General features: G+C 43.8%; 1 protein-coding gene across 1 annotated transcript in view; it reads left to right on the plus strand.

Annotated features, from left to right (window-relative positions):
* Window positions 1-17,733, plus strand: part of fkbp6 (FKBP prolyl isomerase family member 6 (inactive)) — a 44,717-nt gene extending 26,984 nt beyond the window's left edge. The window contains exons 8-10 of the mRNA XM_033046049.1: window positions 5,872-5,981; window positions 8,044-8,129; window positions 17,030-17,733. Of these exons, the coding sequence (XP_032901940.1) occupies window positions 5,872-5,981; window positions 8,044-8,128 (195 nt within the window). The 3' untranslated portion in view covers window position 8,129; window positions 17,030-17,733. The remainder of the gene's footprint in view (window positions 1-5,871; window positions 5,982-8,043; window positions 8,130-17,029) is intronic.
* Window positions 17,734-20,161: the final 2,428 nt, after the last annotated feature.

The raw sequence follows: 20,161 nt of genomic DNA on the forward strand, positions 1-20,161 counted from the left end.
CTAGTGACTTGGCCTGCCCCACCATCTGTGAGAATGAATTCCACAGATTCACCACCATCTAGCTAAAGAAATTCCTCCTCATCTCCAGTCTAAAGGTATGTTCTTTTTTTCTGAGGCTGTGCCCACTGATCCTAGATTCTCCCACTACTGGAAACATTCTCTCCACATCCACTAAGCCTTTCATTATTTGATTTTACCTTTCTGAAATCAGTGTTGAAACGGAGGGATCGTCATGGAACAGAACCACCTATAACCAACAGATTGTGTCTCACCAGCCTGTAATTTACTGGATTAGTCCTATACCCCTTCTTAAAGAAAGAAACAACATTAGCTATTCTCCAATCCAGTGGAACCTCGCCTTTAGCTAAAGAGGATACTTGCGTATCGTTCCGTATCCCTCTATGCCCAACTCCTTCTGTGAAGTTGCCTCTTAAATATTGTTATTGTTCCATCACCTCCACTGGCTGCTCATATCAGTTATCCAACCACTCTCGTTGTCATCTTTTTTTTAAATGCCTTCCTCTCATCGTAAACCTATGCCCCAAGGTTGAGAGATGCACATGCCATGAGATACAGACATTTCATATCTACCGTCTCCATATCTTTTTTTTTTTACCCCTATCATATCAACTCTCAGACTGATCCCATCCAACCTCTCCTGATAACTAAAGCCCTCGAAATCCAAGCAACATCCTTGTGAATTTCTTCTGCACCCTCATTAGGTGATTCTAGCATCGATCCTTCAGGCACGCAAACCTCCATTCTGGAAAAGAACAGTTTATCACAACTTTGCTTTTCTCCCTTAAGCCGGTGTTCATGCTACCATTTGATCCTTTTATTCCCCAAGTTCAGTTTTTGTAAACCAGTCTCTTTATGTGAGATTTTCGTCAAACTCTTTATGAAATTCCATTTCAACATCCTCTGCATTTCCTCCAGCATTCTTGGTCAGTCGAACGCTCTTTGATTTTAACAATTCTGTGCTGGCCCTCTTTCAAAATGGTTTGAAATGTAAAAAAATAACTGCAGCTGGTGGAAATCTGAATCAAAAATAGAAAAGCTGGACAAGGCAACATCTGTGCAAAGAGAACAGTCAACGTTTCAGGTCTGCAACCCTTCGCCAGAACCTATTCATGGTTTTCCTGTTTTTATTTCTGCAAGTTTTCCCACCACCAAGTTGAAAATGACCAGTCCAAGTTTGCCAGAATGTGTTTGCAAATCTCCTCTGATCAAGGGTATTGCTTTGCTATTTTCCACTTCTCCAGAAGCTCTCCTTTATCTAGGAAAACTATGAAAGCCATTCCACCCTGTCTACCTCCACCTCGTATAGGAACTTAGAATATATTTTATTTGCAGAGGGTGCCTTTTACTTTACAATTAACTCAATTCCTCATCAATTTTTCACTTCTTCCATTGTCTCTTCTGCTAAGGTTTTGGCAACAACATCTTTTGTGGTTAAAAACTGATTTTTGAAAATTAATTATACCGCAGCCTTCGTTTCTCCTTCTATGTCACGAAGTTGCACAACTCCTCCTTTTTCCTGGTTACCATTTGCATACCCAGTTGAAGACTTTTGGATTCCCTAGCACACGATTATCCCACTTTATTCAACTTGTTTTCTTCTTTATCTGTTCTTTCAAGACTCCGATATAAAGCCCAGTTCTTATTTTGAGTTATTTCGTTGGTATGTGTCTTGCACCTCTTTTGTTTCACTGTCCCTCTGTGTCTGTCCAACTTTTGGTTATTCCCCTGGTTTCACCCCCTTGTGTGACTGTACAAAGCCTGCACTCTAAAGATTTTTTTAACCCGTTGTCCCATTATATTTGAATCTGCCAATCTTCGTTCTCATTTAGCCTGGACGGTTTCCTTCGTCTCATTGAAATAAACCCTGCTCAGGTTAATATGTTCTCGTGAGATTGCTCCCTGCTTTATTTACTCATCAAAATGTTATGACATGAAGAAAGTATCAGACTTGAAGAAAACACACAAAATTGCACAAAGGATATGGGAGGCAAGTCAAAAGATTTGACTGCATATTAAAAAAATAATAAATATTAATTAGAAAAGAAAAACTAAAGGACAAGACAATATTAGCTGTAAATCTAAAACCATAATTTCCTTGGCTTGTTTGTGTAGGGGAGGGGGGGGGGGGATTTAAAGTGAGTCTCAGTGGGTTGGCCATTCAATAAATGAAATGAGGGAATTAAAGAAAATGAGGAAATGGTCCAAGTGCGAAACAGGTATTTTGCATATTTTCACTAAAGCAGATACAAATAGCACCCTATAATGAGGTCTCCCCTCATCCTTCCAAACTCCAGCAAGCACAGGCCCAGTGCCTTCAAATGCTCATCATAAGTTAACCCAATCATTCCTGGGATCTTTCTTGTAAACCTCCTCTGGACCCACTCCAATGCCAGCACATCTTTCCTTGGATTTCATCATCCCCATTTCTGATTTCACCACTTCTGGCTGTCTGCCTTCCACAGCCTCCAACCTTACTGTTTCCCAGCCCCGCACAGCCTGGTTTTACCATCTCCCCAAAATCCATAAACACAACAGCCCTGGGAGACCCAATGTTTCTGCCTGCTCCTGTTCCACTGAAATGATTTCCACAAACCTCCAATCCATCCTATCCTTCCCCCCCCCCCCCCCCCCCCCCCCCCCCGTCCCTGGTCAAATCTCTCCCGACCTATGTCCAAGATACCTCACATGCCCTTCGTCTCCGAGCCCCCACTCTCTCATCTTTACTATGGACGTTCATTCACTCTACACTTCCATCCCCCACCAGGAAGGCCTTAAAGCCCTCCCTTTCTTCCTGGACTGCAGAACCATCCAATTTCCCCTCTACTAACTACGCCTAGCGGAGCTGATCCTCGCCCTTAACATCTCCTTCGACTCCTCTCACTTCCTCCAAGTCCAAGGCGTAGCTATGGACACCCGAATGGGCCTCAGCTATGCCTGCCTCTTTGTAGGGTACGTTGAACAATCCCTGTTCTGGGCGTACACTGGCCCTATCCCCAAACTCTATCTCCGTTACATTGACGACTGCATCGATGCTACCTCCTGCACCCATGCAGAACTCATGGACTTCATCAACTTCATCACCAATTTCCATCCTGCACTCAAATTTACTTGGACCATCTCCGAAACCTTCCTCCCCTTTCTTGATCTCACAGTCTCCATCACAGGAAATAGACTATTGACTGATGTCTATTACAAACCCACTGATTCCCACAACTATCTTGACTTCTTCTTCTCACCCTGCTTCCTACCAAGACTTTATCCCCTATTCCCAATTCCTCTGTCTACGCCGCATCTGCGCCCAAGATGAGGTGTTCCATCCGAGATGTCCTAATTCTCTAGGGATTTGGGGGTGCCCCTCTCCCATTATAGATGAAGCCCTCACTCGTGTCTCCTTGGTACCCCGCAGCTCCGCCCTTGCTCCCCTTAACCCTAGTCGCAATAGAGACAGAGTCCCCCTAGTCCTTACCTTTCACCCCATCAGCCGTCGCATATAGCACATAATCCACTGAAATTTTCACCACCTCCAACGGGATCCCAACACTAGTCACATCTTCCAATCTCCACCCCTTTCCACCTTCCGCAGAGACAGTTCCGTCCGCAACTTCCTGGTCCCTCCCCAGATACCTTCCCCTGCAACCGCAGAAGATGCAACCACCTGTCCCTAGACCTCCTCCCTTGATTCTGTCCAGGGAACCCGACAGTCCTTTCAGGTTAGGCAGAGGTTCACTTGCAGCTCCTCCAACCTCATCTATATCCGTTGTTCAAGATGTGGACTCTTATACATCAAACGTAACCTGGGCGATCATTTCTCTGAACACCTTCACTCAGTCCGCATGAAACCTACCTGATCTCCTGGTTGCTAAACACTTTAATTCTCCTTCCCATTCCCACACAGACCTTTCTGTCCTAGGTCTCCTCCATTGTCAGAGTGAGGCTAAATGCAAATTGGAGGAACAGCATCTCATATTTCGCTTATAGCTCGGTGGTATCAATATTGATTTCTCTAACTTCAGGTAGCCTCAGCAGTTCCCCTCCCCCACCCAAGTCGCACTAGCTTCTCGTTTTCACCCAACAAACAGCTAACAATGGCATGTTTCCTTTATCATCATAACTTTTTTGTATATCTTTCATTCATTATTCTTTCTACATCATCGTCTATATCTCTTGTTTCCCTTATCCCTAACCAGTCTGAAGAAGGGTCTTGACCCGAAACGACACCCATTCCTTCTCTCCTGTCCCACTGTATGAACATTGACTTCTCTAGCTTCAAGTAACCCTTGCTTTCCCTCTCTCTCTACCCCCCTCCTTCCTCCCAGTTCTCCGGCCGGTCTTACTGACTCCAACTACATTTTATATCTGTTTGCTTTGTTGCCTTCTCCCAGCTAATAATGATCTATTCTACATTTTCTTTGACCTCCATTTCCTTTGTCCTGTTACACTTCCTTATCTATGTATCTCCCTCTCCCGACAGCTGTCTGAAGAAGGGTCTCGACCCAATACATCACCCATTCCTTCTCTAGAGATGCTACCTGTCCCGCTGTTAATCTAGCTTTTTGTATCTATCTCTCATCTAACTGATTGAAGACATTTGAGAAATCTTTAATCGGATTTTATCTTGCACTAAATGTTGTACCCTTTATCTGTACACTGTGAATAGTTTGATTGTAATCTTTTCTTTGACTGGATAGCATGCAACAAACTTTTCACTGTACCTCAGGACACATGACAATAATAATATCCTAAACTAATAGCATGCAAATAAAGCATTTCACTGTATCTCAGTACACACGACAACAATAGAACATAGAAAACATAGAAAAATAGGTGCAGGAGTAGGCCATTTGGCCCTTCGAGCCAGCATCGCCATTCAGTATCATCATGTCTGATTATCGAAAATCAGTGTCCCGTTTCTGCTTTTTCCCCATATTCCTTTAGCCCAAAGAGCTGTATCTAACTCCCTCTTGAAAGCATTCAGTGAATTGGCCTCCATCGCCTTCTGTGGCAGAGAATTCCACAGATTCACAACTCTCTGGGTGAAAATGTTTTTCCTCATCTCATGCCTAAATGGCCTACCCCTTATTCTTAAACTGTGGCTCCTGGTTCTGGACCCCCCCAACATCAGGAAAATGTTTCCTACATCTAGCCTGTCCAATCCTTTAAGAATGTTATATGTTTCTATGAGATCTCCTCTCATCATTCTAAATTCCAGTGAACATTGTATATCAATACAAATCTGCACAACCCTGTTGAGATGTAACCAGACCTATAACCTCTCTTTTCTCTGCCATGTATGTAGCCACACATTAATCTGCCTTGCCTTTTTCTCACCAGAACATGGCACTGGTAGTACAGGAGATTAATGGAGGACCTGAGCTTCAACTTCTTTGCTGGCATCTGAAACAGTGACTGTGTTAGGTCAATCGTTGTGCTCTCTTTGTTGTGGTATAAAATATTTCCTAACATCTGTGTTCGCCAATGCCCCTGGAACAGATTATTCACCTTGATATCTTCACCGTAGGGATCAAGAGGCAAAGGAACGAGGAACTTGATTGAAGGTTGCAGAAAGTCCTGTCTCCCTCCTGCTTTGGAATCCGCTGTGATTACTATCCATGTCTCTTCTCCCCCCACTTTGCATATTGCAGAGTGTCATGTTCTCAATTATCTCAATCTATTGTGATCCATTCCCCCATGGCTTTGATGCCAAGTATGTGTTTGAGAGAGGCACACACTCAAAAATAATCCTGCACTTCCTGACCTTTAGATGACGTCCTCTTTCCATCTTATGCGCTCTCCGCTTGTACGTAATCTTCGTGGCTAACCAAGTTGCTTGTGTGGTCCGTCTTGTGCCAGGCCTGTATGCTGCTGCTGGAGTACGACAAAGCCAAAGATTTCCTCATTAAAGCACAGAAACTGGAGCCGTTCAACCCGGACATCAACTCTGCCCTGGTGAAGCTTGACGGGTGAGAATGGTCTCTCCTGGAAAACTCTGATCTGCAGATCATTGTATAGGCACATCATTGTAATATTTGAAATAATGCAGGGACCGTTTTCAGACACTGCACGTGGTAAGGAAGCCTTGCCCACTGTGGAAAGTATTTTGGTAAACTGAGCACATGATTTTCCGATTGCATCAAATCCACACAGCCAGAAAATGTCCCCAGTACGTGTTATCATAAAAAATAATTCACAATTTGTACTTTTTATGTTATGGTTGTTTTAATTATATTATTGCAGTAATATTTTCTTTGTGGCATCAAGTCTTGCTTGAGTTGAGGCTGGGTTCTGGAATATTGGTTTGTGGGAACTGGGCAACAGCCCTCCTATTTTTCTGAGTAAATTAGGAGACATTTCAAGGTTAATATGAAAATGTCATAAAGATTCTCTCTCTGTAAACCAAATTCTGGAACAAAATACATTAAAGCAGTATATGGGATATTCAACAGAAAAGAATGAAACATCTGAAATTCTGGTGTTTGCTTTGGAATTTGAAATCCAGGTAGAGCCAAAATTTGGTAAACGGGCAGAGTGTTAACACTGAGGATAGCTGAGCAACACTGCTATTAGATCAGGGATGTATGAGTAATACCTCCTCCATCCTGAGGGACAACAATGTGCTGTGTATCGTTGTATTATACTGATTCTGGCACTAGGTGGGGCTAGTGGACTTCATTGTGATGGATATGAGTGGAGACGGTGATGTTGCATAGTGTGGATAGTATCTTTATTGTTATGCCACTGTTTTAAAAACTTGTACAGGAAACTTAATTATATTAAGCATTGGATTACCAACACTGACTTGGGTTGATCTAGTTTGGATCTAACACCTTGATTTTAAAACCACCTGCTATGAACTTTTTACTGCTGTAATCTAGAAGAGAGTGGTGAGGAAACTGCAAGGTGCCTCACTCTCACTCACATGCATCTCACCAGATAACTAGTCAGGATGGGATTGATTTTATTTTTCATATATGTCAACTGCAAATGAGCCGAGAATTAAAGAGGTGGTAGCCAATAGAAAGGAGAAGTTTCCATAACTGTCATCAAGATGGCGGATGTGCGGGAGTGGGCGCCGTCTGTGTATGGCAGCCTGCCCGCAGTCCGTCTCTTCACCTTTTTTTTATTTTAAGTCCTGTCCAAAATGTTAGTGGAGGTCTTTTATGTGGTGGGTGGGGGGGGGGGAGGGGGAAACTTTAATTCGTAGTCCCCTACCTGGTCGGAGAGGCAGCATCCCTCTAAGCTGCTTCTTCGCCCCGTCCTCGCGGCCTACCATCGAGAATGGAGCGGCGTTTCCTGTCGGGACCGGCCGGGACTACAGCTTCGGCGGCGGCGCAGCGCAAGGACACCATCACGGAGCGGAGCCACGGAGCGGGCGATGCCTTGCCGGGTCGCCGTGCGGTAAGCTCCGGAGCGCTGTGGCCGTCGACCCAAACATCGCGGAGCTGGGGCTGCGGCCGTCCGGCCGCGGGCGGCACTGGATTTGGAGCGCCGCGGAGCCAGGGATCGAGTTCGCCGGGGTCGGAGCTCCAGCCGGCGCGGCCTGAAGTCTACGAGTGCCCCGGTCTCCGGGGAGGAGGCAGCCGCTCCAGACTTTCCAAGCCGCTGAGGAATTGTTTCACCCGACGCCAGTGTTCCATCTTCACGGCAAGAGGGCCCTGAAAATCATCGGACTGGCTGCAAGGCCACGAATGGGCCCCGACCTCGGGTGTTTCAGAGGAAGAGGACTTAACTTTCTGCTGCCTTTCCCCACAGTGGAAATTTTTGATTCTGTTGTGGGGGGATGTTTGTGTTGAACTCTATAATGTGTTGTGTCCATTTTCTTTCTTTATTTATTTTTAACCTTTTTCTATGGTTTGTATGTAAATTTATTATTTAATTAATGTAAAGCACTTTGGTGTCAATGCAAGTTGACTTAAAATGTGCTATATAAATAAAAATTAAAATTAAATTAAAATAACTAATGCTGAAAGCATGGAGTTTCCAGCTGCTAAATGTCTCCATTTGATCATTTTGCTTTTCACACAGCTGTTTTCGAGAGTGGAACTTGAAGGAGAAGGATATGTGCAGCAGGATGTTTGCTGCTTCGAAACATGCGACAGTGAAAGACTAAGGTGAGCAATTAGTGACTACTTTCTATTTAAACAAAGTCACTTTCCTTAGTGACTTGGGATCAAGGATGACTTTCAGAAGATAGACACAAAAAGCTGGAGTAACTCAGCAGGGCAGGCAGCATCTCTGAACAGCAGGAATGGGTGATGTTTTGGGTCAAGACCCTTCTTCAGACTTACTTGCACTCCAGTTTTGAAGGCTGATCATCCCAATGTGGGCCATACAAGGTGATGGTACTGGATGGCTGAATGGGTGGGCAGTTTGAATGGTTTATCTTCTTTTCACTGGGCTTTTGCTTGCCCCCACCAGAGACTCGAGGTTCTCAATGCCCTCCTGAATGCTCAAGGGCCAGGTATTGTCAAGATTCAGAAAGGTTGTTATATTTTTCTTCAAGTAGGCTTGGAGGACATCCTTGCACATGTAATTTTCTGCCAGGATTGTTAACTTGAGAGAAGTTGCTTCATTTACGCTGCCTGTGGATTTTGAGGTGTTTGCAGTGATTTTGTTGGTGGTAGGTATCCTGCCATTGCCTGAAGGTGCTTGCTGAAGGTGGTCCATGACCCTGACGTGTGCAGGAGGGCGAGGACCATTGCTGTTCTGTAAATTAGCATTACTGATGGGTTTGTGATATTTTAAATGTTTTTTCCAAAGATGGCTAAAAGCTGTGCTCACACATCTGCTGCACAGTGAATTTCAATGTCGATGTCTGCCGTCACTAGATGGTAGCCACCAAGATAGAGGAACCAGTTTATATCTTCTTGTAACTTTTAGTCAGGGGTGTGTTGTTATGCAGCAGGGCAGGTTGGTTGAGGACCTTGTTTTGCAATCATTTAGTGTAAGCTCCCTTCTCTCTAGTTCCTTCAGTGAATGAGTTAGTGGTGATTTGGAACTTGAGTGTGTTCACACACAGGCATCATCTGTGCATCACAACTAGTTGACTAAGGTTGGAGTGAGCTTTGTTTTGGTGCCAGAGGGAAGAAGTTTATCTTGTGAATCAACTCCAATCCAGAGGGGAGAATCCCATCTTCTATATCCTGCTTTGTGGGTGAACCTGTAAAGTTGTTCGCATGCTGGTAGCATTGAACGTGGGTGAGATGGCTGTTCTTCCTCCATTCGGATCTCCCCAAGTTCACACTGGTTCACTGAACACTGTTTTTTTATAGGAAACGACACACACTGTACCTAATTATTGACTTTTCCCCACTCATTTAATCTACTAACACCAAAGTGTAATCAATGTATAGTCTGCTTGTCTATCATTATGTCCACACTTGCCACCCATCTGTATTTTCCTTTGAAGGGAACATTCTTTTTTTAGCCTGTTTACCCTCTTTCCGCCTCCCCACTGACCATATTATCAAACAAAAACTATTTGTATTGATTAAGTCTTGGCGCTTCTTGACGATATGAAATGCTCCAAATATCCGTATCCCTGTGGCCATTAATTACTTGAGTCAATTAATTTTCTGTCTATACCTCGCATCCAAATCATGGTTCAAAGGAAGGGAATCTCTTTTCCTATGTCGTCTTTTATCATTGTTTGAAAAAGGAGTGAGGCATCAGAAAGGAAATTATTTGTGGTCGGTAAAATGTTAACGTCCGTTATTAAGGATGAGTTTTCAGGCTACTTGGAAGTGAATGGTAAAATAAGCCAAAGTCAGCGTGGTTTTGTGAAGGAGCGATCTTGCCTGAGAAATCTTTTGCAGCTTTTTGAGGCAGTAAGAAGCGGGATAGACAAAAGAGTCAGTGGATGGTGTTTACTTGGATTTTCAGAAGGCCTTTGTTAAGGTGCCACACATGAGGCAGCTAAACCAGATGGGAGCCCATGATATTAGAGGCAAGGTACTAGCATGGATAGAAGATTGGTCGAATGGCAGAAGGCAAAGAGTGGGAATAAAAGGGGGCTTTTCTGGTTTACAAGCCAGTGACTAGTGGTGTTCCACAGGGGTCCGAATAAAAGGATGTACCTTTAGAATGGAGGTAAGGAGGAATTTATTTAGGGTGGTGAATCTGTAGAACCCGTTGCCACAGATGGCTATGGAGGCCAAGTCATTGGGTATTTTTAAAACAGAGATTAATAGGGTCTTATTAATAAGGATGTCAAAGGTTACTGTGAGAAGCCAAAAAAAATGGGGTTCAGAAGGGAAAAATAGATCAGGCATGATTGAATGACAGAGGAGAATTGATGGGCTTAATGGGTTAATTCTGCTCCTGGGTCTTATGGTCCTGAGGCTCATTTGGCTTTAATCTCTCTTGTTCACAGTGGAAGGCCCCAAACTGGCCCCTGTAAATCTTTCTGGTCATTTACCCCCGCACCTCAGACATTTACGTTCAGCACCACCTTCCACCTCTTCATCCAAGTCTCATTCAGTCCACAGGTTTAATCTGCCAATAATTTCACAAGCCCTAGCTCATCATAAACCATCCCATCCATGAGGCATTAAAACACTGGCCTGTGTGTCACCTCATCACACTGACATTACTGACAGCCCAGGAGAAGTTTGTGATGACTCTTAGACAACCCTTGCCTGTTCTTGTCCTCTTCATTTGCTGGCACCGATCATTAGCCCCACATCACATGGTCATCTCCTCACCACCGCTCCATGTTTGTGCTGGCCAGCTCTGATGGATTCAACAAACTCTGTTTTGTGTAAAGCGATAGTTTTGGAGCAAATGCAAAAAGTGCTTTTGCCACTAAGTACACTGCGTACTGTCTCTGGGGCCTCAGCACTAATCATCATCTCACCTTTTGTGAATTTTGTAAATAATTCCAGGAGAGAGCTTGACAAAAAGCTGTAATGTATATCCTTTCAGGCTGAAGAGGGGGACGCGGAGTCAAGATGCATGTTGAGGCCATTTGAGGGAAATTAACGAGGTTATAAACGTCTAACCTCTGCGTCCCTTCTTTCATTTTTAACATTCTTCTGTTGTGGCTCAGTGGTTCCCCACTCACCTCTATCAGAAGGACATGGATCCAAACTGCACCTCGGTGATTTGATGATCTGGAGCTATTTAAACATATCAGCTATGTGACAGTACTTCACATCTGTAGTGCTTTCATTTAAAGCCCTGTCCCACGGTACGAGTTCATTCCAAGAGCTCTCCCGAGTTTAAAAAAAAATCAAACTCGTGGTAAGCACGGAGAATGAACGTAGCGGGTACGTCGGAGCTCGGGGACGTCTCTTAGCGTTAACGGCAGGTACTCTGGAAGACTCGCTAACGACAGGTAAGCACGGGAAGACTCGTGAAGATTTTTCAACATGATGAAAAATGTCCACGAGAGCCCCGAATACTGACGAGTGGCCATTACCGTAAATCTCCGAGTTCGAATCAGGGCAAACTCGGGAGAACTCTTGGAATTAACTCGTATCGTGGGACAGGGCTTTTAAGTGAACGATCAAATTGAGACCCCTCTCTCCTGTTTGGCTGAACAAATATCATAATACAATCTGAAAAGGGACAGAGAAGATCATCTTGGTATCCTGACAAATATTTATAACTCAACTCATCACTTTTTTTTAAATTAGATTTTCCTGTCATTATCTCATAGCTGTGGATAGAGGCTGTTCTGAGCAAGTTAACTACCAAATTTATCTGTATTGTAATAAAGATTGCTTCAAAAGTATTTGGTTGTAAAACAATTTAGGATGCTCTGGAGGTGGAATATGGTCTCTTTTATTTTGTTTTATTTTTGGTTGTAGTGGACATGGCTGGAATTGATATGGTAACACCATATACCTATCCCAGTTGCTTTGAGAATGTAATGGACCTTTTCCTTGGAGCACAGTGACATTTCTGCTCTGCAGTGTGTTTATGTGGGTAATAGCAGGATGTTGACACAGTAATGAAGGAGTAATGCAGTTTAGAATGCGTGTCGATGAAGGATGTTGGAACATCTTGTAGTTGGTTCCAAGTGTGAGAGGTTGCAGAAAGAGAAATCTATAATAGTCATCATGAGAGGTTGTTAAACATACTTCAGGTACATGGACCCAGGAGCAAATGTTAAATTAATAGTCAGGGCACGAATAAAGCAAAGTGGACCAAACTAGGATTATTTTGGCTGAATATCCAAAGAAAAGTTCTATCGTAATCCTGATAAATCTTTCATCACGCAATAAATGCTAAAAGGGACAAATTCCTTATGGTACCCTCAACTGCGGTCGGAGACCCAGGTTTGATCCCGACCTCGGGTGCTGTCTGTACGGAGTTTGTATGATCTCCCCATGACCACGTGGGTTTTCTCCGAGATCTTCGGCTTCCTCCCACACGGTCAGAAGTAGCTGGAGGGGAGAAAAGGCACATTCAGACACTGTGTTAAATTGGCTTCACAGCTGCCTGCTCTGATCGAGGGGGAGTTTAAACAGTGTAGTTTGAGTGTTCAACACAGAAAGTTCTACTTTTGTCCTGCCCTCAGCCAGCGCAACCACCCAAAGCAGTTATTAATACACCTTTTAGCACTGTTTGTGCTGAACTGCTTCACCTACAGAGCAGTAACCCAACTCCAAGGCATTTCATTGAATATGATTTGTTCTGCTTTGAAGCACTGTTGAACCAAGTTTATTGTTGAGAGGCAGAAAATAAATATGTCGCTTGCAAACCAAGTAAAAAGTTAACTTTAAATTGAATTGGAAAACGAACCTTTGTGAGTGAGCAGTAATTTTTCTAAATATGCCCTTGATTTTGCAGCCGTTAGACTGCTCCTGACATTTGAGAACCTTTGAAGTGTGGCAGGATTTGTCTGAGTATTATTGTGCATTACATTCCCTAAAATTGGCATGGCTGTGAATTTTATTTGTGATTCAGCAGGGATTCATCAGTTGGGTTGCCCACCACAGTGGAGACTATTGTGAGGGAGCTCCACTGAGGGTTGGGGACTGAATGTTCACACATCAACTGGAAACTGGAGCGCTTCTAATTTTCACACAGTAGAAAGGGGAGAGGACACACTGCCCATAAATTCAGGCTGCCTTAACTTAAGAAGCAGATTATCACTCCATCAATTTTGACTCCTGAAACGGATTCTGTTTCCTGCAGAAATATCCCAGTAATCTCTTGCAGTTGACATGGTTTGAATGTTTGCAGCTGGACTATGATATCCAGTATAACTGCTCGGGTTTAATAAGGTTTTTCGGATACCCGATCAGTCAACCTCTGCAAACCACCTACAGATCAGGTTTGAAATATTTTCTCAATCGAACCATAAACTTTACATGATAAATGCTACAAAAATCTAAAAAGTAGAATTGAGTGTTGAGATTAGAAAGTTCATACCTGGTTAAGATGAGTGCTGAGGTGGGGAGGAATTCTTCTCGCTGTCGTGACATGCTGAATTAAATTTGGATTTTGAACTGTCTCGCTGATCTCGTGTCAGTGTAACTGAACCTGCTTTGCTAAATACATTTTAAATTTATGAAACAAAGATTGCCTGGTCCGTTAAGATTCAATCGCTTGTTAACTACCGGCCCTGTTGTTGGAGCTGCTTATAACTATAGATATCAACATACTACGTCTCGTCCTCTCCTTACCTGTGGGTGTTCAATTCCTCATCGGTTTTGGTTTTGATTCTTTTGGTGAATTGAGCACAAACAGCCGTGCATTGGAGGTACAAACCGTGGGCTGGATTTGCCCAGGGGTCGGGGTCCAGAACACCAAGGGTCGGAATGATGGGTAGCTGGACCTTGTATATTTCCTGCTCCCTAAATTCACTGGAAAAATGATTATAGCATTGTGTGACATCTCAACGAAAGCGAAATAAAACTCTATTTAGGTATTGATAATAGTTAAATAACAATAGTCTTGAAAATCTACCAGTCTCATACCTCTCCTAAGGACTTGTGTTAGGAAAGCAATTGGTATATTAGTCTTTAGTACCAGAGGATCTGAATGTAAAAGGAAGGAAGGAAGTCTTATTGCAATAGGATAGAGCCTTGGTGGGACCACACATGGAGTTCTGTGTATACTTTTGATCTCCTTACTTAAAAAAGGATGTATTTGATGTATTTCAATGAAGGGAGTGTGGCAAAGTTTAATTCGTCTGGTTCCAAGAATGGTGGGTTGTTGAAAGACGAGCCTTACTGTAGATGTGGTCAGTATTTTCTGAAATTTAGAAGAATGAGCGGAAATCTAGAAAATTCTTGCAGGGCTTGCGAGCTGGTTGCAGGGAGGATGTTTTCATTGGCTAAAGTGTCCAGAATCGGGAGGCTCAAATTCAGAGTAAAGGGTAGGTTGTTTAGAACAAAGGTGTGGAGAGATATCTTCACACTGGGTGGTGGATGTTAGGAATTTTCTAACCCAGCGGGCAGTAGAGGCTCAGTCATTGAGTTCATTCAAAATAGATTGATAGATTTCTGGATATTAGTGTAATCGGGGGATGTGGGGATAGGGCTGGAAAACGGTGCTGAGGCAGAGGATCAAGTGAACGACAATTGGCAGAAGAGGCTCAACATGTCAATGAGCTCCTTCTGCTCCCAATTCCTATCCAATTGCTTGCTGAATGTTTCAACTCCCTGTTCACATGCTAAGCATCTGTGCCTTATTCCCATTTTCCACTTGGACCTTTTGCGCTACTGTTATTGCTTAACATGAAACGGGATTAATTTTTCCTATTTCTTCTATCTTCTGCACCTTGCCGCTCATTCCCACTAACACAGCTGTGTAAAGTCCCCATTCTTGTTCCAAACCCAGAGTTCCATCCAGTTGACCATAGAATTCTCGTCTATGCCTTTAGATGGGCGGCGGGCGGTGGGCGGCGCGACTCTCGTCAGCAGCGGCCTCTGCAGTCCGTCTGCGTTTTTATTATTTTATGTCTATGTTTTTATGTAGTTTTTGTTATTTTTTGTTGGGGTATGTGTGTCGGGGGGTGGGGGTGGTGTGGGGGGAGGGGGGGTGGGGGTAACTTTTAATCTCTCCCTGCACGGGAGACCCGACCTTTTCTTTGTCGGGTCTCCGTTGTCGTTGGGGCTGCAACGAGGAGCGGCCTCCAACAGGAAGACCGGGAGCTCTGGTGCCGACTACTCACCTCACCGTCGCGGAGCTGGTCGAGTCCGGAGCGGGTGGAGCGGTGGTGGACGCTGCTGCGGCCCGACCTCCGGAGATTCAGAGGCTGCAACTGCGGGTTTGGCGGACAGTGACACCGGGACCCCCCGGGTCCATGGAGGGAGACCGCTTTTCAGGGCTCCCGCAACGGCGACTTCTCCCGCCCGAGTTGCGGTGTTGAAGAGCTCCTGGAGCGGGGCCTTACATCATCGCCCCGCGCGGCTTGGAATGGCCGCGGGACTCTGCGAGCGCACGCTGGGGGCTCTAACATCAAGAACCCGGTGCGCGACCTTGCATCACCCGGCGTGGCTTTAATGGCCGCGGGACAATCGCCATCGCCAGCCGGGGGCTTTGACTTTGACTCTGACATCGGGGGGGAGAGTGCAGTGGAGAGATAATTTTTTTTGGCCTTCCATCACAGCAATGTGATGGATGTTTATGTAAATTATGTTGTGTCTTGGGTCTATTTGTTTGTAATGTATGGCTGCAGAAACGACATTTCGTTTGGACCTCAAGGGGTCCAAATGACAATAAATTGAATTGTATTGTATTGTATTGTAGAGGCATGCTTGCCTTATCTTGTTAATCTTCACCCATCTTGCCTCTTCACATATCCCTCGGATCTTCCATTGCCTAACTTAATTCCTTCAATCACTCTTCACCTCTTCAGCTCCTTCCCTCTGCAATTTCTACTTTGTGTCTTCATCATTGACTCTCCCTTTGCAGTGCTATATACTTGCAGTTTTTCGTCTTCTCTCTCTCAGGCCTAATGCAGGGTCTTGACTCGAAATGTCGATCTACACCTTTTGCTTCCACAATATGCTTGAGGCGCTAAGTTCTTCCAGTGTTCCGTCTTTATTCCACATTCCAGCATCTGTCGCCACTTTTGTCTTGGTCTGGTCCTACTGTTGTGCAAGTTACGCCTATCTCTGTCTCCTTGAGTGGATCATCACAAGCCATCCAAGCTTTTCCTGTACAATCATCCAATAATCGCTTCCCCAGTTTCCAACATGCCTTCGTGCACTGTGGATATATGTGATAGAAACGTGTTTATTTTTGGTCTGTTTCTGAATGATCAATATTAAAACATTTGTATCAAGATTTGTTATCTAAATCAGGCGTTTGGAGCCTTCGATACTGATAACAAGGGAAATGTGCTCAGATTTGATGCTGTGCCAAGCACCTTCTCTTTTAGCCATTTCCTTATTATTTTTCACATGTCACCAAGCTATTTAATCCCTACTGCTTTGACCCTGTAGTTCTTTATATTTGGTTGTTACTGCTCTTGGCCATTAAAGGGATTTAAGATTCTGTTCTAATTTAAGGACTGACAGCCTGATGCAATGCAGAGGTGCTGCTCCATCATCTTTCAGCTGAGAATTAAGTTGAGATCCCACCCGCCTGACGGATGTTACTAAAAGCAAACCTAATGACGTAGTATGAGCAGGAAATTCCCCCGGTGATCTGCCAGCAGCTAGCTCTCTCTCAGCATTGAACAGTTTCAGCTCATTTATATTGTGTGTGTGGAAATGGGCTGGAAGAAGCTTTTTTTTTTTTTTGGGGAAAAGGATCGGCCCTCCAGCTCTATTACAGTCATCCACTGTGAACGGGATCTTGTAGAGGAAGGAAGCTGAGAGATGGAAAGGAAGGGTCGGTTACATCTAGAGGTGGGTCGTCTCAGCCTAACCTGGCTGGTGGATACTTGACGGGACCCAGTTGATTGCCCATTCTGTCGGCCACTGAAGCAGATGGAGAGCAACTTGATCATGTGAGATTCCTGCTGACAGATTAGGTTCGAACAAATCCTTGGGGTTAAATTATATTCCAGTGATTTATACATTGCTGATACTTGTTCCTTTCTTGACAGGACTCCAGCAAATCTGATGAAGGCCCAGTGAAGGAATGGAATCTGTTTGTACAGTAAATATTAAACCTACAAATGTTTCGATTGGAAGCATAATTCAATATGTTAACGTATTTTGGCAAAGCTGGTTAATTGTTTTCTAGGCAACCCGCATGTTTCGGGTGGCACCTCTCCTGTTCCTGAGAAATAGTTGGGACAATTTAAAAGAGTGTCAACTAACTATGTAGTTTTGGACGTCTAGCACTGCACATGCACTCTGTCAGTTTCTTGAGCAATCATTGTGAAGTGGAAAAACTGAGCTGCTCAATTGAAACTGCAGTGTTCAATATTTTGTGATGGGGACCAAGCTCCTTGGATAATTTGATTTTTTTTTCTTAATAAAGCCACTGGTTGGTGGTATCGTTTAGATTTTAAGTGCGTACGTATATGCTGCTAGTGCAATGGACATTTGCTCTCACACTGGTAGAGAGGCACCAGTAACCCCAAAGGAGTGAATCAGCTGAAAGCTGGCAGTCATTTTTCTGTGTATATTCTATTGTGGAGAGGTATGTTTAATTTTGGTTTAAATAAACAGTACGGTTACTTAAAGTTGTCTGGCCTTTGCAAAGCTTCAATTGAATAGATAAACTACACACAGCTTCAAATTCATATCATGGGCCATCTCTGTGAAGTGGGTCCCATTATAAAGAAGCAGAATCAAAGAACTGCAGATGCCGGTTAATACACAAAAGGACACAAAGTGCTGGAGTAACTCAGCGGGTCAGGCAACATTTCTGAAGAACATGGAAGGTGATGTTTCAGGTCAAAATCCTTCTTCTTCCTATCCATGTTCTCCAGAGATGCTGCCTGACCTGCTGAGTTACTCCGGCGCTTGGTACTTAACTGACCTTATTCTAACCTTTTATTTTCCAGACTTTTAAATATTTTAACCCGTTTAATTTTTATATGAGAAGCAACATTTGAAACGGAATGTTTGGCTTGGTCATGACCTTCTCCCACCTCACTGCTATAATATCTACCTGCCACCTCAGATGACCAGTGGAGAAGCTATCAGTGCCTTTTGTACACTCTTGTACATTCTCCCAACCATTTCTCAACTGAAAGTAGTCGTCTGGATATTTCTATTCTCTGCCTATGTACTTTAGTTAACTCTCAGTTTGCAAGTATCGTGACTAATTCGGAGACCTGCTACCTCAGCCCACTTTTGCTGAATTTAAAGCGAGAAACAAAATGTATCCAGTGTGACCCCTAGAATAACTGATTCCCAAAATTATAGTGAAGATAGACACACAAAGCTGGAGTAACTCAGCGGGACAGGCAGCATCTCTGGAGAGAATGAAGGAATCATCGCGTGGAACATTCCAATTCAGATTAGTTTATTGTCATATATACCAGAGTGCAATGAAATTCCTTGTTTGCTCGTAGCTCATATAATAAACAATGCACATGACAATGATGAATAAAATATTAAATACAATACAGTGGCGCTGGCCTGTGTGGAAAGGATGGGAAATTGCACATCGCTTTAACGAAGCGGATCAAGGGGCTTAAACACCTTAAAATCTCCAACAATTAAAACTAAATGAAAGTGGAATCCATGCAATATATTTTAAAATTGAATAACATTTCATATTAAAGGAAGCATACACTTGTAATAAGAACACTTTCTGCAGCGAATGTGGTGCCACCCACCAAGCAGGTACAACCAGATGAAATTAACTGAGCAATTTTGGGTAGGGACTCTTGAATTCCTGTGTTAGCCTCACTTCACCCTTGTTCTTGCCTGGATTCACTTAGCATTTACATGCTAAGGGGATCACCATTGGCGTCGGTGTTACTTCATCGGTAAATTCTGGCCCGTTGGCTCCTGCAAAGTGAGTGATGTGTGAAATCATCCATTAATAGCTCTTGATATGCTTGAAAGTCACTCGAGAAGCAAAGCCAATAGCTCCTAGTTAGAAACACATTGGGAATTGCACAGCAGCAATACCCCAGAAAGAGGATTCTTTCTCAACACTCTGTGTGTGCCTTATCCCACCACCCACCCCCCTTTACAATCAGTGTGATGAAGGGTCGCAACCCGAAAAATCACCTATCCATTTTCTCCAGAAATGCTGCCTGACCTGCTGAGTTACTCTAGTACTTTGAGTAATTTTTAGTATTAATCAGCATCTGCAGTTCCTTGTTTCTACTCTCCTTTTTCTCTCAGTTGGTATTTTCCCCACCGTGTTACCCTGGTCCGCTGTGTGTTGTGACAGATCCTGTCTTCCAAGGAACCAAGCATGAATGGACCCTGATCCATTCTGGGAAATAGGAGTGGCAGATGTCTCAATGAGGCCTTTGGTCGTGAAGTGTTGAGTTGACCAATCAATCAACAATTAAGGTACACAGAAAAGCTGGAGAAACTCAGCGGGTGCAGCAGCATCTATGGAGCGAAGGAGATAGGCAACGTTTCGGGCCGAAACGTTGCCTTTTTCCTTCACTCCATAGATGCTGCTGCACCTGCTGAGTTTCTCCAGCTTTTTTGTGTACCTTCGATTTTCCAGCATCTGCAGTTCCTTCTTAAACAATCAACAATTAAGACTGGGATCAGACTTTTAGAATAGTTTTCCTTTCTTCTCCCCGCTGCCCCCCATCAGTCTGAAGAAGGATTTCGGCCCAAAACGTTGCCTATTTACTTCGCTCCATAGATGCTGCTGCACCCGCTGAGTTTCTCCAGCATTTTTGTGTACCTTTTAGAATAGTTAGTTGACTAAGGACTCAGAACCGTGGGGTTCGCTGGAGAATGAGGAGCTGACAGCCATGAGAAGTGAAAAGACTGAACTGTTTGGAACAGAAGACGTTGGAGATTTTTTTTTAAAAAGATTTCCCACAGGACTTTCTTCAAGTAAAACATAAAACAAAAGTCAGTGGAATTTGGGTAAGAGACTTCAATAAATCAGTTGTGAAATAAAATGCTTCCCTTCTGCCAGATCTGTAATCTTTGTGCTATATTTACTGTATGATATTTAAACAGGATATCCTAGTTAAGCTGGACATCTATGTTACTGAAGGTTTTGTGGAGGGGTAATGAGAAGCATGAGACTAGTCTGGGCGACGGGTGGGTTACAAATGTCGCTTGACATCTCTGAGGTC

This window comes from Amblyraja radiata, chromosome 28 (genome assembly GCF_010909765.2).
Source record: "Amblyraja radiata isolate CabotCenter1 chromosome 28, sAmbRad1.1.pri, whole genome shotgun sequence".
In the NCBI taxonomy this organism is placed as follows: Eukaryota; Metazoa; Chordata; class Chondrichthyes; order Rajiformes; family Rajidae; genus Amblyraja; species Amblyraja radiata.